Source organism: Centruroides sculpturatus, unplaced genomic scaffold (genome assembly GCF_000671375.1).
Source record: "Centruroides sculpturatus isolate CEXI.00-Female unplaced genomic scaffold, Cexi_2.0 scaffold208, whole genome shotgun sequence".
Lineage (NCBI taxonomy): Eukaryota > Metazoa > Arthropoda > Arachnida > Scorpiones > Buthidae > Centruroides > Centruroides sculpturatus.
The window spans coordinates 137,394-155,439 of record NW_019385210.1 but is presented as its reverse complement, the minus strand read 5'-3'; the positions used below and the strand labels follow the sequence as shown (position 1 = coordinate 155,439).

General features: G+C 29.1%; 1 protein-coding gene across 1 annotated transcript in view; it reads left to right on the top strand.

Moving 5' to 3' along the window:
* Positions 1-18,046, top strand: part of LOC111636169 (ubiquitin carboxyl-terminal hydrolase 5-like) — a 52,159-nt gene that overhangs the window by 21,632 nt on the left and 12,481 nt on the right. Inside the window, exons 3-15 of the mRNA XM_023381363.1 lie at positions 7,713-7,767; positions 7,837-7,955; positions 8,042-8,148; positions 8,555-8,790; positions 8,861-8,955; positions 9,031-9,296; positions 11,306-11,378; positions 12,903-13,025; positions 13,137-13,290; positions 13,389-13,446; positions 13,517-13,639; positions 13,718-13,810; positions 14,366-14,410. Of these exons, the coding sequence (XP_023237131.1) occupies positions 7,713-7,767; positions 7,837-7,955; positions 8,042-8,148; positions 8,555-8,790; positions 8,861-8,955; positions 9,031-9,296; positions 11,306-11,378; positions 12,903-13,025; positions 13,137-13,290; positions 13,389-13,446; positions 13,517-13,639; positions 13,718-13,810; positions 14,366-14,410 (1,547 nt within the window). The remainder of the gene's footprint in view (positions 1-7,712; positions 7,768-7,836; positions 7,956-8,041; positions 8,149-8,554; positions 8,791-8,860; positions 8,956-9,030; positions 9,297-11,305; positions 11,379-12,902; positions 13,026-13,136; positions 13,291-13,388; positions 13,447-13,516; positions 13,640-13,717; positions 13,811-14,365; positions 14,411-18,046) is intronic.

The following is an 18,046-nucleotide window of genomic DNA, read 5'->3' as shown; positions in this document are numbered from 1 at the left end:
TTTTCGTACTTCGTAAATCTTCAAACGATTTTTGCCTGAAGATGGACCCAGGAGGGGTCTGAAAACGTTTGTACTATTAAATTTTTACTTCGCATCGGTTAAAGGTTTTTTCTAAGGTACGTGATGCCTGCTTTATCTTCATTTTTGAGCTGACCTTTTTTCTTTCTCAAAATACTGTATAAATTATGAGCCCTTTTGAAAATTTGGCATGTGTTTTAGTCCACCACTTGTTTCATAATGTTCTTGATGTTTTTATTATACATGAACCATTGATTTCTTTGGGTTTTTCTTTTTGCCTTTATTATATTTTTTAATTATACCATTGTATTGTACTCTTTTTATATCCCAAACTTATGGCTATTTTCTTGATTTGATTAATTTCCTTGATCCTGTCTAGTACATTAGAGCAATATAAATATGCTCTTCTAATGGATGCATGGAAAGCCTACAGTCTGTATTCATACAGGTCATTTGAGTTAGCCAGAATGTATAGTGGACTGTTCACTGGTTTAATGTAGATATCCATTGCTATAAAATCTCCTGTCAACTGGATGTCTATATCCAAAAACTGGATCTGTTCAGAACTTTGTTGTTCTAGTTTAAGGTTTAATCCATTACTATTGTTATTATTGATTGCTTCAAATACATAATATAAGAAAACAACGCCTTCTATAACATTCCAGCAACAAAATTCAATACTCTAATAACGTTTTCGACCGATTTTATCGGCTGTCTTCAGTTACTGCTATAACGAAAACGAACAAAGTATTCGAAAATTTACGTAGAACAAAATTAAATTAAAAATTAACTGCGGTTGCGCAGATCGACGGAAAAATAAAATAAAATACGTAAATAAATAAATAACANGTTTTACAATAACACAAGTTAATGATGAAGGCATTATTGTTATTTATTTATTTACGTATTTTATTTTATTTTTCCGTCGATCTGCGCAACCGCAGTTAATTTTTAATTTAATTTTGTTCTACGTAAATTTTCGAATACTTTGTTCGTTTTCGTTATAGCAGTAACTGAAGAAGGCCGATAAAATCGGTCGAAAACGTTATTAGAGTATTGAATTTTGTTGCTGGAATGTTATAGAAGGCGTTGTTTTCTTATATTATGTATTTGAATTAGTTCCAGTAAGAAATTTTTTGATTATTTTGATTATTGATTGCTTCTACAAACTCATGTGTTCTGTTGCCCTTTTTCGAAATAACTCAAACATCATTCACATATCTTTTGTAAAATATGATATCCACCCAGAACCCATTAATAATGTGCTTTTCTAATTTGTTCAAGACTATCAATTAAGACAATTAACTTTTGTGCTGTTAAGAAACACAAGACACCTTTTAAGAGTGCAGGCCTTGTTTCCCCTTTCTCACTCATGCATGTCAAATTGGCTTGATTAACTATACGGACCAAATGTTTCAAGATGTGTACCATTGCCATGCAAAATGAAGAGAGAGAAATTCTTGGAAATTCTTCATTTTATACCCCATGTTCCCACCCCACTTTCATCTTTGTGGCCATTAACTGTCTGGAGGGCAGAAGGAGCACTTGTCATTTGGTTTTCCAATGTTTGCTTCAAGATGCCATGAACAGAATTGACACTTTTAAGAAAATTGATCTGCTAGATCAAATCAAAAGATAACCCCCTAGCACCAGCTATCAGCAACTGGCAGAGATGATGGGTGTGTTCAGAAACACAATCTCACACTTGATAAAGCAGGAAGAGAAACTTTGAGAAGAATGGACATCCTGTGAAGGAATTTTTTTTCTTTGACTATCCATTTCCATGCTGTCAGTAATGAATTCTCATCCCTGGTGTTAATCATTTCTGATTATCAATCTTTCTCACAAATCTATAGTTTTTCTGTTGTCATGAAGTTTTTTCTTATTTCTTCCAATAAGCTCATATTTTTCCAAATAACTTATTTTTATTCATCTAAGGTTGTCTCTGCCAAAATTGTTGTCATTCTACATTTTGTATAATTATCCAAATCCTCCTTGAGTCAGGCATTTAGGGTCTTTTTTTTTGTTCTAATGTAATTTGCTTGCTTTTGCATTTGTTTCTCTATTGTTATTATATATAATTTTAACTTTTGCATTTTGTCCTGTTTTTTCGTTCATTCCTAATGCAATCAGAAAGGATAGGATTTCTTTTAAGTACTATTATTTTTACTGTATTGTTTTCTCTAAGATTTTGTGGAAACTTGCTGTCTATATAGTGTAAAGAAACTTTTTTCTCTGTTTTGGCATTTTTGGGTGCTGCATTCTTTTGTGCTTAAAACTATCCCTTCAAAGTTTTTATTGTAGAACCTATGCTCTTTTTCCAGATTCTTGAAAAATGTAGTTTAGCTTCAAGGAAATTTCCATTTGGAACACAACTGAAACAGTTTTTTCTATGAAAGTTTTAAACATTTCCTTTTTGTATTTATACTGGTCTCAAGAGTCAAATGGAATGTAAATTGGTTTGATGGCCTGTTTTTGGTCTCTCCTGGTTTCATATTGTTTAATACTTTTTTTATCCACATACCCAAAACATGAACTTTATCATCTGATTTCTGCTCTATTCTTAATTTTTAATCTAAAGAAATATTGAAAAATTCCTGCATAAAGGATCCTGTATGTACTGGTTGTTTCTAGATGACCAGTATGTCATTGACAGACCTTCTTTAAAATTTTATTTTATTTTCAAACTGTTTCAACACCTCTGCCTCTACTTCTCTCACTATCAGTTCTGCCAAAGTTTCTGCTTGGACCAGTTAATTTGGACCCCTGTCTAATGTATATAAAATTTTCCATTGGATTTAAAATTTAATTCAAAAATTATGATGTGTAAAATATTGGATATTATTTTAAACTTTATTTTCTTAAATTGTGGATGTTGGAGTAAGTTGTTTTTCTCATAGTGGAATGCTCACTCTTATCTCAACTAGTTTTAATTGTTGTTTTCAATATAGCAATTCAAACTCTACTGTAGTGAGATAGTCCTCTCTTAATATCAGTTAAATCAACATTTTCTTTAGGACATAACTGTTTTTAACCATTGATGGATATTGCCCTTAGTCATGCTGCCAATGTTTCTTTCAGCATATATCTAGAAGAACTACGCTTTTTTATTATTTATCTAAGATCCCAATATTTCCTGTAGATTTTAACTTATGCAAATAGTTTTGGAGGACTAGCTACTGTAGTTATGGCCCCTTTCATAGCATCTGGACAGGTGTTTCAATAACTTTTTCAATTTTGTTTCCACATTCTTTATGGAATTTCTGTCTATTTCTTTATAGCCTGTTTCTTCTGTATAACTTTCCAAGTTTCTAACATTCTTATTCATATATTCTTATACTCAAGTTTCCTTTTTTGAGTATAATTATTTCTCAAATTAAAAATTTACGTTATAACTATCTCTCTTTACTTGTCTGCTCTGGTTAGTATGATATGTTCAGTTTACAGCCATTGTCTCATCAAGCTCAATCCTAGTTTGTTTCTTTAACTTATGAAGTTTTATGGAGATTGATTAAGATTGAGGTGATATTTTAATATAAATATAGATATTTCTATCATTAAATTGTTACATATGGATAGTCATTTCTATTATTAAAAATAAATTTAATTAGGAAATTATTTTATTCTAGGTAATCACCAATTTATTAGCTGAAAAACATGCTAGTTTATTTATTGAACAAATACAGGAAATTGTACATCAGCTTAAAGAAAATCCAGATAAAATTCCTATTGTCCACATGCAAGATGTTAGTTCTACTTTGTCAAGTCCAACAATGCAACGTAAATATAGTCAAGAACAGTTTGATGGAGAACAAATTAGAGTAAGAAAATTATTATATATAAATATATATTTTATTTCCTTGATTCTAAAATATTTTTATTATTTAATTCATTTTTGCTTGTCTGTAACTGAGATGCATCGTAAAATTAGTGACATCTTATATTCACAGTTTTAAATAGCCATCGGAGGTAATTTCAAGTGGACCATGTGAATGGTGGTGATTGACATTAGTTGTCATTGTCAGAGTCCACTTTCCACTTGATTTATCCCATCTTTCTTCCTTACCAACTGATATTTAATTTTCAACTGACCACATTTAAAGATAGCATTAACTGAATTGAAAATATAGTATTATTTAAACTTTTTCCATTATTAAAGGTACATTCTAATTTAGTTGAATAACCACAATGTTTAGTTCATCTTTATTATATATATTAGCAAACAGAAACACTAGATCATATTAAAACTTCAGACACTCATCAAAAAATAACTCAAACAGTCACAAACAAAAATGAACACAACATAACCATGCACCATTGTAAACATAAACACAACAATTACAATTAATGATACTATAGACACAGAATTATCTACTTTCATCCTCTCACTACTTAATATGTAATGAATTACACATTGAGGGTGCGAATGCCTATGGACACCACCAGAGGGTCTTGTGTAGAAGTGACATCAGCAACACAGAACTCACTCTTTCCTCTGGCAACTTATGTGGTCAGACTTATATCGATCGAGATGCAACCACTTCGACCAGACAAACACTATAGTGCCCGATGACCATAGCCTACAACATTATAGCAACAGCAACTTGCAAAGTAGGATATACGCATGCAAAATTTAAACATAATAACTGGGTATGTGTCTCGCTCTTTCTGCCCACAGCATTGATTGCAGAAAGTGAGAAATTTACATTTTCATTCTATAACTAGGGCCATTTCATTATGCATCATCAAAATTTTTAAGAAATGTGGGCTTATTTGTCTGATTAAACTGCAAATAACCTTGCACAGTCTCCTTTGCATTGACAGAGGTATATTTTCCCCACTAGAAAAATTGGGAGTTTATTTGGTTTCATTAAAATAGCCAGACAGCAATGCAAATATTTTCTTTTTACATCATGCCACGACAAGAAAATTACAAATTTCTCTTACTGAACACCAGAATGATATCTGTGACAAGTGTACTACAGAACTTTCTAGGAGTGTGGTGGAAAGGAATCATGTGGCAAAATGCAATGAGACTTTACTGTTAATGCAATGTATTGACAAAAAAGTTACTTTTATCTGATTTTATTATTTATTGAAAGAATGGAACATGTAATAAATCTATGTTGGACTTTCCAAGAATTTGCATATCACTTTTTAGAAATTTGGGCATTTAACATTTTCGTTGTCATGGTATTACCTGTTTGCTGTAATTCTAAATTTACTAACGACATGTAAATGTTTATCTTATTATTTTATGTAATTTTATTGTTATTTCATACTAATTTATCTCTATTGTCATGCTGTTTTCATGTTTATGTTGGTTTAAATTTAACTTAGAAAAAATATGAATTCCTTTTTGAATATTTAATGTTATTCTTTTTTGAAATTTTAACATTCTGAAGATGACATTGATAAAAATGTAAAATGTTGAAAGTGCTTAATGCCAATAGTTTAATGCCAAGGGTTTAATGCCAATAGACAGTAGTTATCTGTTGTTTTAATATACAATAATACACATTTTTACACATTATAATCTTCCTACTGTAACTGTAACCATACTATATTCATAAGTGTCTGCAATGCAGATACATTTGGCAGTAGTTATAAAATTCCATATATAAGGTTTGTTGGCCATTTTTCTCCAGTGATGTCACCAATGATCATTGAAATTCGATCTGGCTGTGGGATAGTAAAAGGAGCTTTTTCCAAGAGAGCCTCTTTGGCATATATGTAATCAACCAAGCTTTCGTTCCTTTTCAGTTTCCGATCAGCTTGATAAGCTAAAAATTCTTGCATGGTAATACGTCTTTTAAATCTTGATGTAAGGGCAACTTTCCATTCTATCCAATTATTGTAACAGTTACCTTGAGTTAATTGCCAATTTCTAGCAGATCCAGCGAGACGTGAGATAGTATTAGTCAATTTGAGTTCATCAGTCCAGTTTGCCAATGTTGAAATTCTTTCAACCTCGTTTAGCCACTCGAGCGCATTATCAATCATATCACCACGAAATATCGGAATGGAATTTGCCGTGTCATTAGTTGACGTGATTTGAATAGTACTTGGCGAATTTATTTGTCTTTCAATCAACTGTTTTTGGGATTCCATTAGCGTGGTCAGGACTGCGGCAATATTAGGATCCAGTTGCGAAGTAGGTGCAGGAATTTGTGGCGTATTGTTGCGATTATTTAGGGTTTTGACTTGTTTTTGTAACAGTTGGATTTGCTTTAATAATTCTGCTCTGTCAGGAATTATTTTAGCGTCATCATCTTTGTCACTCGATTGCATCCTAAGAGTAGTGAGTTCATCTAAATTTCCCTGCTGTTTTCTTTTTATATTATCATCCATGATGCGAGAAATTAAACAGTCTTTGCTTCCAAGTAAAGAAAGATTTCGCAAACGTAAATCAGCTTTCAACTGGGCGACAGTAAAGTGTTTTATATCTTCTGACGTTAAAGAGTTCAACTCGTCATTTATGGTTGTCATAATTCTGAAGTGAAGTTTTCAACTTTCACCGGAAATGTGAATTTATAACAAATGCTCGTGTTGATAAGCAACCGATCTTGGCGAGATCTATTTAGCGTTCTTGGCGAGAAATGACTGAAGAGTGTCAGGCCTACGTAACAGTGAGCAAATTTCAACGTTAAAATTAATTCTTTTTCTATTTATAATTTACGATATTAGTAATAATCTACTTCTTCGAATTTATAACTTTTATGAATTTATATCTTTTGTTTAATACATTTGAACAATTTAAACTCTTGATTTTTGCTCGTTGTTAATGGCGACGGGTGAAACAAAGTTCTAAAAGTTTAATATTAACAATTTTGTTAATGAAATGTTCTTTTCACTGTTGACTGCGCCATATAAGGTTTAGATCGGCGTCGAGTGACAACGTTATGAATTAATAAACGAATATAATGCAATTAATTAATGAATAATTTAATCTTTGAGGCTTACCAGCTTGATCTTGCGGCGATAAGAACAAACAACAAAAACCAACATGGCGATCTGCGGCAACAACAGCGCTGTCACTAATTTAAACAAAATGAGACCTCACACATAAGACCATATCCATATTCATAAGGAATTAAACTTTTTTATAGTGTACAGTACAATGCAGATTGTTGTATGCATGCACACTCTTCATGTAAATTGGAGAAAATAATAGTAAATATGCTTACTTCTTAACCAATATCCGGCATGAAAACTCCAAACAAAGATTGGCAAACGCTTTCGATGCCCCTCCTGGGCTCTTCTTCAGGCCAAATTTACTGTANGTTAGGTATATTTAAAATGATTATAACGCAATTAATTAATAAATAATTTAATTTTAGAAGCTTACCAGCTTTAACATGCAGCGAGAAGGATGAACAACAGAAAACAACATGGCGATCTGCGGCAACAACAGCGCCGCCACTAATTAAAACAAACTGAGACCTTACATAATAAAACATTTGCTAAAATTATAACATTATTCATCTGCATTAAATATCAAGTTTGAACTAATGATTGAAATCATTTATGTATGATGAAATGTCATCTTTTAATTAATACATTTTTTTTACTTGCTTGATTTTTGAGAAATTTTTAATATGTAATTAAAATAATTTTAATTATTTAAACATTTTCTAATAGTATCTTAACATTATTTTTATTTTATGTTTAAAGTTTTGTATTGTAAATTTCAGATTACACCACAAAAGAATGACTCAGAAAACAAAAAACCTACAAAACTTGCAATTGGTAATATTTATTCTAAGTAAAATTGGTAATTACAATTTCAAAACTATATGAAATTATTTATAATTTTAGGTATTGAAGGAGGATTTGATTTGAATGAGAAAAAATATGAATTTGAAGAATTCTATTCTGTTGTAGTTCTTCCTGATTTTGTACAAATTCCTTTTCCTTGTGAAGATCTTCCAGAACAAGTAATGTATACTTTTTGTAATGTGTAATGTCAAAAATAATCTTGTTTTTTAATTTAGATATTAAATATGTGCATATTATTATTTAGGTGCAATTGTCTATAAATACTATATTAGCAAGTGACTCTGCTGCTAAAATTGAAGAAGCTCAGGCACTCTCAGGAACTTGGGATGGAGAGAAAAGAAAAATTTCAAAGTAAATTATATGAATCTAAACTTCCAGATTATCTTTAGTTATGAATTGATTTTAAAACTAATTAAAAATTGGCCTAAAAATGTAGCAAATAGTTTGGCTTTATATTTGCAAATTATTTTAATTAATAAAAATGATCAATTTACTATTAATAATTTCAAATTATTAAAAATTTATTCTAGTAATTAAGATGATATTTATTCAAATGCCTATTCAGTGTAGTACACTGAATTGGCATTTATCAGAATTTCTATTAATGCTATATTTCAAATTAATATTATTATTTTAAATTAAAAAAATTGTCTTTCAATATGAAAATTTCAGATTCATATAACATTACATATTTGTGCAAAACAGTAAAGCTTGGTTTATCAACTAACATTTTATTTTTGCATCTATTTATATGTAGACATGCAAATTCATTGATGCAATTAGACAATGGAGTTAAAATTCCTCCAAAAGGTTGGAAATGTCAGCTGTGTGATAAAACTGATAATCTTTGGCTCAACTTGACAGATGGAAGTATAATGTGTGGTAGAAAATATCAAGATGGCACAGGAGGGAATAATCATGCTGTTGAACATTATGAAAAAACTCGATATCCATTAGTAGTTAAACTAGGCACAATTACTGCAGCTGGTGGAGGTATATACTCCATTGTTTGTGTGTTTTAATTTATTATTATTAGTTACTTATTTGAAAATTTATTTAACAGATGTTTATTCTTATGATGAAGATGATATGGTGGAAGATCCTAATCTTGCCAGACATCTTGCTCATTTTGGTATCAATATTGCCCAAATGGAAAAGGTAATGGAATAAAATATTAAATTTTGAATTTGCTACTTTTTCCTAATTTATTATTAATTTGAATTTATTATTTAGACAGATAAATCAATGATTGAATTAGAAATTGATCTTAATCAACGCATCCGTGAATGGAATATTATACAAGAAAGTGGCAGTGAATTAACACCATTGTATGGACCAGGATACACAGGACTAGCTAACTTAGGAAATTCATGTTATCTTAATTCTGTGATGCAGATGGTGTTTTGTATTCCTGATTTTTGTAGAAAATATTATGATGGTGCACCTGCAATTTTTCAGAATGCACCTTTAGATCCATCAAATGATTTTACCAGCCAAATGTAAGTTATTCATTTACTATTATACTACAGTTGAAATTTTGAGAAATTTTATTAAGATTTTGTTATTGAATATTAAATAACTTTTTCAAACTCTTACAATCTTATTAAGAAGCTTAAAATTAACATTTTACAAAAAGTAAATTAAACAACAAAAAATAATAATGATGCTTTGTGTCTCTCTGAAGATTTTTATTACAACACAACATAACTGTAATATTAATACAATATCTGATGATAAAGTAACACTAAACAGTATATTGTAAAAGTGTATTGATTGAACATTAAAATGAATTATGTAAGGCCTGTGAAGAAATTATATACAAATTTCAAGTGTATGTATGTCACAATGTTTGTTTATACCAATTTAATGATTAATAAGCATATTATAAATAACTATTCACAAATACATCATATATATAAATAAAAATATTCATATTTCTGAGTAGTAAGTTAATATAAAAATTACAACTAAATCTGCTATAAAATAATTATACACACAGTAAATTTGCCCTTATACATGAAATTTTAATAATATAATTTTCTTTGTTTTGAAGTAGCTTGTAAATCCTATTAGGCATTGTTTCCGACAAGTATTGCAGTTCATGTAAGTTTATTTTATCCCAACAATTATAAATTGCAACTGTCAGTTCATCAGCAGTTGTGTATTGTTTGTTAGCTTAGACCATTTCAGAAAGCATTGCCCACATATTTTATGGGATTTAAGTCTTGACTATGCAATGGCAGTTCATTACATCTATTTTTTTCTTGTTTAAACTAGTTTGGTAGATGTAGATTTATGACAGGGAGTATTGTCTTGCTGGAATATCCATTCATTTCATCTAATCAGTGGTCCAAATGTAAAAAAATAACATAGAATGACTTCAGACAAATATCAAAATATCATTAATTATGATGACATTGCTTTTGGTCAGTATTTGCTTTTAATGACAATCATGACTTTACCACCTCCCATCTGTTTGCTAAAATATTCCTTCGTTTGCTTTCTTAAATCATCTCAATAATATCTATTACCATCTGGTCCATCCAATTTAAACTTCTTTTCATCTGAAAACACCACATTTTTTTCATTTGTCAGACCAACTCATTATTGATTTTTTTTCCTTCTATTATAAACGAATTCTATTCTAGTCTGTTTTGTTTCAGGTAATTGTAAGCTTAGGTTTTGCATGAGTTTAATATAGACAACATTGTCGTTATTTTTCAATTATTAGCTACTGTTGCATATGACACTTATGGTGACAAACTAGCAGCAATGGTACATGTAGACATTCCTTTTGTGAGGTGGCAAGATGGAAGACTCTTCTTTTCCTTCTATCATATAGGGCTTATTTCTGATTTCTTGTTTGTTTATCCTATATTGGTCACCTTTTTAGCAATATTTTGAATTATAGCAGTACATCTTTTCAGAAATGATGCAGTCTAAGATTTCCATTGTCCATGATACATAATTCATTTCTTTTTAACTCAGTTCTTTTCCTTGTGGCATTTTGTAAAAACTTAAGTCATAATGTTTTTGGTACCACCATTATGGAGATGGTAAATGGTGTGCATTTTAATTTGCATATTGCTTATGAAGTACGTTCAATTGTATGATGTAATAATACACACTATATGTATAATTATTTTACAGCAGATTTGTTTATAATTTTTATATTAATTCACTATTCAGAAGATATATAAGAAGAGAATTTGAATATTTTTATTTATGAATAATAATTTATAATAATAAGCTTATTAATTGTTAAATTGGCATAAACAAACATTGTATGAAGTTATACACAAATTTCAAAGTGTGTTCATTTCTTTACAGGCCTTATATTTAATATAGCATTGTATTTGTTATTAATTTGAAAATTTAATGTTCCTATGATTTAATAATTTTGTTATATAGGTAACAATTTTTTTAAATATGATATCACATTTTTAGTAGTTTTTTTAATAGTTGCAATAATTGCATTAATATTTAAGTACAATTTAATTATTTTTAGGGCTAAACTTGCACATGGATTATTATCAGGTGAATATTCAAAACCACCACCAGAAGATTCAAACGAAAATAAGGTTAGTCCATAATATTTAGGAAGAATTTTGATGATTCATGATATGAAACATTAGATTATCAAATGTCATTTACAAATTAAATCTTCTGGACAGTTATATGTAATTTGCTATAAATTTTAAGAACTTGTCACACCACAGTTTTCAATTGGAAAGCTCAGATTTTATTAAACTAATATATACATTTTGGGCCATATATCTTTCCTCTGTTATGATTCAAGTGTTTTCATATTTTTCAATTTGTATTTGACATTAGATTTTAATTCACAATATGTGCTTCTCTTCTGGTTTCTATGACATGTAAATATTGTAACAGAATAGATATGTACATGTCATAGAAAATAGGAGGAGGTTACAGATTGTGAATTAAAATTTGTCAAATACAATAAATTTTAATTCACAATCTGTAACATCCTCCTAATTTCTATGACATGTACAGTAGATATGGTAGATTTGTATTTGACATATGTACTACAAATTGGAAAATATGAAAACACTTGAATTATAACCAACTGAGGAAGGGTATATGGTCCAAAATGTATATATTGGTTTAATAAAATCTCTGAGCTTTCTAATTGAAAACTGTGGTGTGATGAGTTTTTAAAATTTTAACAAATTACATTATAGTTGTTCAGAAGATTTATTACAATATTGGACAAAAAGCAAATAATTATAATTATTGTAAATTGTTTAATTTTCTGTTTAATATGAATGAAAATTATGATAAATGTAGAAATTGCAATTATCCTTTTTTTTATGAACTTGTAAAATCAATTTATTTAATTTTATTCCTTTCAGGAATTTGTGATTTTCTTGAAATTCTATTCACATTAACCTCTTTAATAGAATATAAGAAAATACAAATTATATATCACCTAGCTAGATCTATATTTTGAGGCTATATGATCTTTGTCTTGCTTCTTTCTATTTTATTTATTTATTTTTATTATTTTATTTTTTTAAAGACTCTTAAGTTGTAATTTTGTTCAATTACAAACACAATCAATAGCAAGTATTTAATTTAGTGAAATATTTAAAATTATTTACTATTTTCTTAACAATATCTTTATATATAGTTAGTTCTTATTTAATGACTGTTTGTTTTCTCAAAACTTAAATTTTAAAATCATTCTAAAACAGATGGACATAAACATGAATACTGTTTTCTAGCTAGATGATTTGTGAGTCAAACTTCTTAAAATTTTTACTTTTTAGTTTTTATATCTTTATTATTGATGATTTTGAAATAGTATTTGTCAAAGAATACAAAAATTTGGGATGTTTTAAGTTATTATAAAAAATATATTGTTGTCATTATTACAATATTGTATTATGATGTAAAGTGTTTAAAAATTTTTGTAGTTATAAATGGTAGGATTTTTGTTGTAAATGTGAGAATTGTTTAACTAAGATTCCATCAATGATCCAGTCATTTGAACCAATTGTAGTTAATAAGAAATTATAATAAAGAAATTGTGATATAATTATCAGCTTTCAAGTTTATCATTTTTACCTTTTCTTTAATAGAGTCAAATAGAAATTAGGCCTCAAATGTTTAAAAATCTTATTGGTAAAGGTCATCCAGAATTTTCTACAAAAAGACAGCAAGATGCCCAAGAATTCTTTTTGCATTTAATTAATATTTTAGAGGTAATGAGTTTTTCTATTATTTTAATATAGTATCACTGAATTTAAGTGTATAATGGATTTAATATAGTATCACTGAATTTAAGTGTATAATGGATATTTTTATATTAAAAGCGGAATAATCGTAATCAAGAGAATCCAGCTGACTGTTTTAAATATCAATTTGAAGAACGAATACAGTGTCTACAATCTGGAAAAGTAAAATATACTACAAGGACAGAATATTTATTATCTCTTCCTATACCAATGAATGCTGCTTTGAATAAGGGTTTGTTGAATTTTTCAGCATGCAAGTATCTTTTGGGAGGCTACTTGAAAATGTATTAGTTTTATAAAATTTATTTTATAACTGTTTTTATTTAATAGAGAAACTAGAAGAATATCAGTTAAAAAAACTTGAAAAAGAAGCAAAAGGAGAAAAAATGTATGGACATGTGATGAAAGTGTAATTTTTTATTTTGACTTTATTTTCTCTAAATATTTCAATATTATAGAGATTCAAGTGAAATTGTTCGGCCATTTATTCCTTTGACTGCCTGTATAGAAACCTTTGCTGCTTCAGAAATGGTTGATGATTTTTATAGTTCAGCTATAAATAGTAAATCCACAGCACAAAAGTAAGTGGTTTTTTTCATGTTTAGGAAAATTGTTTACATTTATCTAATAATAATCATCATCAATTTATTCTGTTTTAGAACAACTCGATTTCGTACATTCCCAGATTATTTATTAGTACAACTGAAAAAATTTACTATTGGTGAAGATTGGATTCCTCTTAAATTAGGTTAGTTTTAAAGTTAAAATGTTGATTTTTTATCTTTAAGATTAAAAATCAATTCTCAATTTAAAATGTTCCATGTTAACTAATTAATTAGTTAATTTACTTCAAAATTCTTGTAAGAATGTTAATTGTTATGAAAGGAATATCATTATGTAAAATTTTTAGGTCTATACATAACTTTTTTTGTTTAGTATTTAATTTTTCAAGCATTTAATATATTGCTGTTACAAATTATTTTTCCTTGCTTATTCTTGTATGCATTTTATCCAGTAGCAGTTCTTTTTATCTTGTTCTCCAATAAAGTATCATATCCCAATTAACATCCAGTTTCTTGCAGAAGAGAGAATTTGTTCAATTTTTTGCCTAATGACAAAGGCTGTATGTCATGGAAAGTACTCAGTTTTTAATAAATACACATTTTTAACATCAGTTAGATGTGATTTCTCTGCTATATAACATTCCTGGCATGAAGTGAAAATTGTTTTTGTCAACTATCAGAAGAGAGAACTTATATCAATCCATTAATTATCTTTATTACTATTTATGATTTAAAATTGGACAGCTGTGAACCAATGCAATTTTTTGCATTATGGACAGATGTATATGTGTATATAATGCAAAAAAAAAAAAAATTATAAATCGCATTTAACATTCGGAATAAATATTTGTACATTTTTATTAATCTTCCTTCTATTAGTCATATATTTGGCTTTTTTAAGCCTAGTTACCTCAATTCTCTGCAGCCACTTTAAATAGTAGCTAGTCAGACTAAGTTATTTTGTAATTACATACCATATTTCCTGTAATAATACTCATATTCTAATAATGGTCCTTCTAACTTTGTATTATTAGATAAGTTAAATCAGTTGACCTAAATACCAATACATTAGTGGTGATACATACGTGGGTGCTTCAAAAAGTTCGTGGAAAAAGTCCATAACTAAAAATTGTTTGGAAGGATTTTGATTTCAATGCACCTGAACATTCTTGTACCAACATCTTATAACATGTTCAAACATGAACCCTTAAATGCAGGTAAGAATGCAGCGCTGCCAGTTGAAAGTCAAGCACCATTCAAGCAACATGAAATCCACCAAAATCGTGACCAGAACAAATATAAAGTTCATGGTGAAACTTGGTTGGGAGAATAGGCAAATCGTAGATGCTCTGAAACAAGTTTATGGTAATAACGCTCCAAAGAAGTCAACAACTTGCAAATAAATAAGTTGCTGAAAGGTAGCAATTTTCCATCACTTGAAAATGTAAAAACAGCTGCTCTGACATGGTCAGATCATAAGGCCCTCAGTTCTACTTAGACAAACTTAAAGGCTGGTATCAATGTTTCCAGAAGTGTATCGACCTTAATGGAGCAAACCTTGAAAAATAAACATCATAACTGAAATTGTTTTTTCATACTATACTTTTTCCATGAACTTTTTGAAGCCCCCTCGTATTATCGAATAATTGACTGATATTCAAAAATATTATATCAACTAGGACATTGTGTGTCTTTGTCTTATTGCAATAGAATTGAGGTGGAGCCAAAAAGAAAGAAGCAATCCTTGCATTTGTTAGGCACACAAGGTGTGATCCTTGTACCTGCTGGCTATGGGGGAGAGAATCCTTGCACTTGTCGACATAAAGATGTGATCCAAGAACAAAGCAGTCATCATCAATTGTTTTGTTCTTGTGTTAGTTTATTTTTTTGCACCTCCTTTCTGTTATTTGCACTTAATGCTGTTTTTATTTTTGACACCTATGCCTAAATCCCATTAGATGCACTCGGTTACATCAGAAAGCATAGGCATTGTCACTTTAATACTTCTGTACATCAAAAACAAAGTCATGGGCTCCTATTTTTATTTTCCCAGCTCTGTTATATATAATGGGAAAGTATGGTGATAGATCAAAAAATGATCCCACCAATGATTTTTATATTTTTGGACTGGGCACCTTGAAATGTTGAGAAATGCAAAAATAAATCTAGGAGTTTTTCTGTATGTGTGGATGTTAGTGTGTAGGGGAGGCACAATTTTCTTCACCCTCTTTGAAGCTTAACTCCTGTGCTTTTTGTTGAAAATATCTGAAATTTTACAGGGATGTTTGTGTATAGGGAAATTGATGCTATTAAATTTTGGTGGTTAAAGGTTGATGGGGTGGAAGATATAAGAGTTCATGTGTTGTTTCTTGAGTAGGGTTGACTTAATGACGATTTTATTCATTATTAGAATCTAGTTTTTTTATAAAATTCATCCCTACACTCAAAATTATGCTTTTTGCCATTTTATAATAATTAAAAATATAAGTTTTTATTGAAATATTGTAACAGATGGCACCACACAGGTAATTTTAAATATTGCTGGGAAAGTTAAGCAACTTGTTGCATGATTTTTTACATTTAAATGGATCCACATTACATTTCTGGATTCCTTGTCTCAATTAATGGAAAATGGCAAAATTTTATCAAATTTGGCCCATTAAAATTTGAGAATGAAATTGATTCTCTAAGCCCATAGAAGATATGCTGGTGACTGTGAAACATCGCACAACATCACTTTGTCATGTGTGCTTGTGAAACAATCTTATATCTCGAAAACAAAGTCACAACCCCCCATTTTTATTACATTTTTGGATTCCTCATTGCAATTAATGGAAAATAGCAAAATTTAATCAAAAATTGATTAAACAGATTATGAGAATGACACAATTCTGTAAGCCACATAGAAGAGGCTTCACTAATGCTCTGCCTCAATAAAGTTGGAAAAATGAAGAAGACTCGATTAGATTTGTCACAATATTCTAATTTAATTAGCTTTACATTGGTTCTTACATTAGTTTTACATTTTTGATTCATGCTGTTTGTCTTCTTACATCAATATTTTTTCTTACTTTAATAATAGCCCACCAAAAATGAAAAATTGCCATATTTCCTGTAATAATTGCCCGTGGGCAATTATTATGGGAAATATGGTATTTGTCTCACAGTAATACTATATACATGTGCATGCACGTGCTAACTATAAATTACTGCTACTGGATAAATCATAGATATCATGCCTATTCACTTTGCCAGATTAAAATTCAAATGAATCTTTGTGATTGTCAACATTATTTTTTAATTGAATTGTCTATAGCAGGGGTTTTCAACTTTTTTCTTTCATTGACCCCATATAGAAAATACTCTCTTCAATCAACAGTCTTAAATTTTTTAGTGTTATTTTCCAAGATTTTATGTAATAATAATTTACTTGATATAAATCAGTTAATGAATTTTCACATGATTGTTATTATTTGCAAATTATCTGAAATTCTCAAGAAAATACAATAATCATTTGATTTTTCCATCAAACCTCAATTGAACCTTTCAGCTCTATCAACCCCTTTCAAAAGTCCATTGACACTGTTGGGAATCCCTGGTTTATAGGTATTTCCATCATGATGATACAAATCAAAAATTTAGTTTGTGTATTTCTTCTGCTGAATAGATAAAGGTAGATAATTAAGGATTTGATTGCAATATTATGTTAAATTAATGAAATGTGTAGCTATACAACTTGATTGTGATTTTATAATAGCATTTGAAACATTTAATAATTTAGATGGAAAAAATGTTAGATGCATATTAATTAATAAAATATAATGTCCTTAATTTACTCAAAATTATTCTTTCAATCACTATATCAGTGTATTTCTATTAATAGGACTTATCATACTGGTGTATAAGATTACAGCCTCACAGTTACACAGATTAAAATTGTTTTATTTTACAATTACCTGGACACATACAATTTGCATTTCGGACTTGTACGTCCCTCTTCAGCAGGTATTTGACAAACAAATTCTAAATAAAATTCAAACAAACTTAATTTACCGACAATATTTTTAAAATTCTTATGCCTACGATAATAAATTATAAAATTCATACTATTTTAATGTTCTTTCTTTCTATTCCGTCTATCCTCCAATAATTCATTCCAATTACAATCAATATTAATTTTAAAACATTCCTGTATTAAAACCAATAATTGTTACATTAAACACTGACATTTTTCGTTAAACGTTGACATTTTACAATAAACGTTAACATTTTATATATTTGTACATTTAAAACTAATTCCAACTTACATTTCTTTTTGTCTTTCTTCACTTTCACTTTGTCTTTGCCAGTCTCTTTCATTCTCTTTATACGTCACTTTCCTGTTTGTGGCTATCATTCTTCTCCATGATTGGTGTATTTCTCTTC